Source organism: Gopherus evgoodei, chromosome 1, assembly GCF_007399415.2.
Source record: "Gopherus evgoodei ecotype Sinaloan lineage chromosome 1, rGopEvg1_v1.p, whole genome shotgun sequence".
In the NCBI taxonomy this organism is placed as follows: domain Eukaryota; kingdom Metazoa; phylum Chordata; order Testudines; family Testudinidae; genus Gopherus; species Gopherus evgoodei.
Genome location: NC_044322.1, coordinates 36203067 through 36209066, shown reverse-complemented (window position 1 = coordinate 36209066; position 6000 = coordinate 36203067). Strand labels below are relative to the sequence as shown.

The window sequence follows — 6000 nt, the reverse complement described above, 5'->3', positions numbered from 1 at the left end:
ATTCGGTTCTCTAGATAAAACTTTTCCTTCATGCAGAAAAGGAGACATTTAGCACATGCTGACAGATTTTGGGATGTGGCAGAAAAATTATGTATTTAGGCTAGGACATGCTACCAGTACCGGGGGGGGGGGGGGGGTAGGTTTTGAGGTGGCTCATAGACAACCGACTGTACAACAGACTAGTTACCAAGTTATATTTCTAACTAAGGTGAGCTGTACCATAGTTAACAACAATGGCCGAGGAAGGTAGGGTACTTCTTCACACTTCCCTCTACTCTGCACAAGATTGGGGGTGGGGGGTGTCAAGCAAATTATTGATCCATGCCATTAACCTAGACACCCGGTATGAAACAAGTTGGCTATACATTCCTACACATTAGTTTATTTCTTCATGTTGTTCCTTGGAACCAAGATAGTCAAGAACTGGACTAGCAACAGTCTTTAAAAAGAAAAAAAGTATTTGCCCTCAACTCCTAATTATTACAAAATTGCATTTATTTATTTTTTTAAAGCTAAGGCTGTTTATTGCATTTTGCATCACCATTAAAATTTAGAAATTATGTAATAACATGTATACATTGAGGCATGATGTGTACTTGACTACAGTATCCCAACAGTTTACAATGTTTGATCTAAACACACTACTTGAATAAACATTATTGCTAATGATGGAATAGCTCCATCTTCTGGAATAAGTTATTTTCATTTCAGCCATCTTTGTATTACCAACTTGGATCTATATGTAAAAACTTCTATTTTAAAGCCTGCCTAAATTATGGTTGTGTTTTTATTGGAGAGTGGAACTAGGGTAGAGAATGGGAGAAATTTATGGTAATAATTTGATTTCTAATAGACTTCAGTCATCACTTCCTTATGAAATTGAAAAACAAGGTAGGTTAGTCTCCAGTATGTCATATTAACAAGTGTCCTTATTTACTTAAAGGATATCCATAATCAGATTTTGCGGACACTAGGTTAGTTTCTGATTCAGGCAAAACATGCCAGCATATACTTAATTTAGGCACAGAGTCAAACATTAAGTGCTTTCTTGAATCAGTACTAAAGTGTTGTACTCAACAGGGATGGACATAAGCACGTTTATGGGCCTTCCTGAAATTGGGTCTCTTACTGCTTTTAGCAAAAGCACGTAAGCATATACTTAACCAGTTAAACATTTATAGTTTAAATTTATCTCTCAAGGTTAAGCATATACTTAAGTGCTTTGCCGACCTGAGGTTTCAAGCACATTTAACTTTAAGCAGGTTAGTAATATTGTAGTCCCACTAAACTCAATAGGACTATTCATTTGCTTAAAGGTAAGTCTGTACTTAAGTACTTCACAGAATTAGAAACTTAGTTCCCAAAACATATAAATATTAAAATTGTGATTATAGTGCTTGAAATTTATTTTAAATCAAGTAACTTTTCTATCTCATGAGTATTTTATACTGCTTTTGCTTGAAAAAACAGGCATTAAGTAATGTTTTAGTTACTGAAGTTGCACCATTCCCTGGAAAATCAGGCAACATTTCACGGCAACAGCCAACAGATTATCTAACACATAATGCTCAGTAATCTATTGACTAGTGCTGTGAAACGCTGCCTGATTTTCCAGGCAATGGAACAACTGTAATCATTTGGGGGGACCTGGTGCCAATTCAGCCAATCAAAATAAAGAAATTAAAAATGTGTATATTCATCTGCTTTTCTATAAGTGGTATATCTAAAGTTAATACATACTCACGGTCAGAAGAGAGTAGCAAAAATTTAAATAAATTTCTTTATCAAAACAAAGCGCTAGCAGCTTTATTTCTTTGTATAAGTAAGCATCCCTATGTCCATTCTTCTATAATAAGGAAAATGAAAAAGTAGTGCATCTTTGCAGGAAATGAATCTCATGGCAATAAGATATATAAAAACAATTTTCTTTCTTTCATCTCAGTAATAATTGATTGTTATCAATAGATTCTTAAATCATTAGGAATACCATACCAATTACCAACTTTATAGTAGAATGCTGTACTATGATTTCTTGAGTACTACAGGAAATTTCATTGCACAAACCACCATATTGTCTGCATTAGTCAAACAAGAGCAAGGAACAAACAAAACTTTAAAGGCTGATCATATACATCTGGAAATCAGATTCTTTATGCAAAATAAATATATTGAACAAAGAACAAAGGACAGCAGATTTTTTTTTAAATTATCTTTTGACTTTCTGCCACTTCATGTATCTTCAGTTTTTTTTAATGGAGACATTAGTTAAAAGAACTCTCACAACCCATAATCAAATGTTAGTTGTATTTAAGTACAGCATAGCAATGACAAATTAAAAAAAATTAAAAAATGTAGTATACTGTATTACTTTTTGTAATACTGCATTAAAATCCCTTTTGCTAAGGCTATGAAGGACTGATGTACAGCAATATGGGGTACCAGTATTTATGTTTGGCAAAATAAAAATGGAAAAGAAAATTATAGCATTGCCATCAGACATTTTTACAAAATAAATGTCTAGATGATCACATGCCTTACGCTTACACTCATTTTGAATATATATTTTATTTGAAGGGGCAATTCAGAGAGTCACAAATAAGGAAAGGACACTAAGGTTTTAATAAGGGCAACAAAAAAGTTGTTTTCACCAGTATAGATTCACATTACAGTACACCAATATTGACAGCATTCTCTTTTGTCTATTTTTGGTACATAAGATGGAATCTCTCTACATAACCTTATAAGGCTTCAGTAACTAAAAAGTAAAAAACCTATTAGTTTACAATTTATTTAAAAATTCTGAAAGACACAGCAAGTTCTAAACTTTAGTAGTGCTACCCATACACAACCAACTGGTTGAAGAACCCAGTAAAAGAGCCTCCTTTCAAGGAAGCTTGCAACAGTAGAGTTGTGCAATATGGATGTTTCTTACTACAAGAAAAAAATTACACATGGCACATTCTCATTCATATTTTGCAATGTAAAAAGTTACAAACATACCTAATCAAATAAATAGTAATAAAAAAAAAGAATTTGAATGTGTTTGTTAAGTATCCTAAAACCACTACGTAGGAGGATAATGGCAACTTTCACTCACAGATTATTTACATGGTAATACCCAGGTCAGGGTACACTGCTACAAAACTCATAAAACAAAGAGTAAACTTGAAATGGTTTCCATAATTAAGGTCTAGCAGCATGACTATCTAATACGGTTTTGTTTTTCCTGACAGCTTTTGGAAGTTTGTTTTAATCTATATCTTCATCCAGTTCATAATTGTCTTTATCATAAATATCTTTTACTAAAAGAACTCGTACGAGCATGTGTTCCAAAGTGTTGCGGTCCAGTGAAGTGGAAGTATACCAGACAGGGTTATCTGAGGAAACAGAGCATTCCGGTTGTAAATAGAACACATCCATTCTCTGATTAAGATTCTGTGGGCTAAAAGGAAAAAAAAAATGGTCAAAAGAGTCAAAGTTTCACATGACAAATCTATACAGGTTTTGATTTTTAACATCCTGTGTGTACAACTATAATTGTGCATATACATATTAGGAGTTGAGGATTAATGTGGAAAAATACTGCCTTCTGATTTGAAAATGGGACCTTATGGTGGCATAAATGGCTTCAAGCATTCTTGTCTAGCTGAAGTTGCTTTTTGACCTAAGGTGCTGTAGCTCTCTATAAACTAAAAACTGTTGTATATTTCCTTAAAATTAAAAAGGTTGACGCACAGTCAACCCGTGGAACTCTCTGCCAGAGGATGCTGTGAAGGCCAAGATTACAACAGGGTTAAAAAAAGAACTAGATAAATTCATGGAGGATAGCTCCATCAATGGCTATTCGCCAGGATGAGTGGGGATGATGTCCCTAGGTTCCGTTTACCAGAAGCTGGGAATGGGTGACCTGGAATGGATCACTTGATGATTACCTGTTCTGTTCATTCCCTCTGGGGCACCTGGTATTGGCCACTGTCAGAAGACAGGATATTGGGCTAGATGGACCTTTGGCGTGACCCAGTATGGCTGGTCTTAAGAGAGAAACTCAAAAACCTGTTTCCTGTCTTTTCTCTCCAAGGTCTGGTTGTTTGGCAAAGATTTTATTATCTTGGTCCCTATTATATGGTTCCTCTTGTTTCTCCTATGAAGCTGCTTTGCAGTTTCCTACTGAGCCACGCAAATCTGGTGAACTTGGTGTTGTGGCTCAGATGCATCTCAGCATTCTTAGATAGTGGAGAGGATTCTTAAGGAAATTCTCAACACAAAGCAGCCCATCTAGTTTATGATTATATTTTTATTCTCCTCTCCCTTAAATATTACAGATTTTAAGAGCCATTAGTACTGGGACATGCTTTTTGGCTGAAAGTATTTAGCTGGCTTTTCTGGACTGGCAATTGCAGATTGCAGACATTGAGATCTCAGGGCAGGCCTAGCCTACAGCTGGGATCGACACCCTGAGATTTATCCACTGGCGGTTGATTTAGTGGGTCTAGTAAAGACCTGCCAAATCGACAGCAGATCGCTCTCCAGTCAAGTTTCTCCTGTTGACCCCTTGCAATGTAGACCCCACAGTAACTCGACCTAAGGTACGAAGCGTAGGTCAACTTACCACGGTAGTGTAGACATAGCCTCACTCAGCTGCAAGAGCAGCTACTTTCGTACTTTGATAGAAACAGACATCATTGCTGGAAGTTGTTTAGATTTGAAATATTACATTTAAGCATTTTAATATCCTCAACTGATTCTCAACAATCAGATCTGTTTCTGTTGAAGCAGGGTATGAAAATGATGGCAGCAGCTGAAAGTGAGAGGTGTCCCTTTAAAATGTCAGCTGCAGGTTTTCAGCTGATTCTCAAGTACCAGTTTCAAAACCCACTTACAGAATATAGGGACCATTTCTTGAAAATTAAGAGAACAGTTTTAATTAAATGTTGTTTTAAAGAGGTATTTTACAAAATAACTTCAATTGTGCAGGAAACCTCTCCTCCATTAGATCAGGGTACTAACAAGGTGTGGCAGCAAACAAGACCAGGAGAGAGAGCCTGCAATTGCAGTAGGGAGAAAGAGCAAGACCTATTTTAAGATATTGTACTTTAAAATTGTGACATTATTAGGAACAAAAGAGCTATTATGAAAGCTTCTAAAATTATTTGTTTTTCTCTCTCCTTTCACTATTTTCAAATAAGTTTCTTGAAAGCGTTTTGTATACTCCATCTATTGGCTACATTGGAGTAGTTAACAAAAATCTACCTCTACAATGTGCTATTACATACAATCCTCCCAAGGTGTGTGATTCTAGTGTCTAAGCAAACATATTTTAGCAGGGCAAGGACTATTTAACAGGAACTTGTTTTCAAATATTTAATAGAAAACTGAAAACCACAGTGAGAAATCAAAGAGGAAAAATTCTATACTTGGACTTTGTTTTTGCCATACATTCAAATTACACCTTTACCTCGATATAACACGACTCGATATACCACGAATTCAGATATAACGTGGTAAAGCAGTGCTCCGGGGAGGGCAGGGCTGTGCACTCCGGTGGATCACAGCAAGTTCGATATAACATGGTTTCACCTATAATGTGGTATGATTTTTTGGCTCCCGAGGACAGCGTTACATCGAGGTAGAGGTGTATATCTTCACTTTTTAGGGATAAAGTGCAGTTTGCTAAAACATTTTGGGCTTTATATTATACTTTCTGAAATTTCTATGGAACTTCTTAGATTATTTAAAAGTTTTTAAATGTTTCCCATTTTAAGTTCTTCAGTTTTCTACCACATATGCATTTCCAAAACATTCAACCTTTGAAATGAAATTTTTTAAGTTTTGTCTGCCCAAAGCTTCTTTTTTTTTTTTACATTAAATAGTTCTTTTTGAAAAACCATTCATCCATTTCTAAATCATAGGCTAGTGAAAAAATTACTGTCTCTCACTGTGAAAAAATGCGAAGCATGTATTCTGCCTGGACTACAACAAAACAATCTGAACTTGAAATCT

At 35.5% G+C, this 6000-nt stretch overlaps 1 protein-coding gene across 11 annotated transcripts in view; it reads right to left on the bottom strand.

Annotated features, from left to right (window-relative positions):
• Positions 1-474: 474 nt before the first annotated feature.
• The window catches only part of ZMYM2 (zinc finger MYM-type containing 2), a 197674-nt gene continuing 192148 nt past the window's right edge, over positions 475-6000 (bottom strand). For all 11 annotated transcript variants that reach the window (XM_030561497.1, XM_030561477.1, XM_030561461.1 and 8 more), the window contains one exon: positions 475-3442. In XM_030561497.1, coding sequence (XP_030417357.1) covers positions 3250-3442 — 193 coding nt within the window. In that variant the 3' untranslated portion in view covers positions 475-3249. The remainder of the gene's footprint in view (positions 3443-6000) is intronic.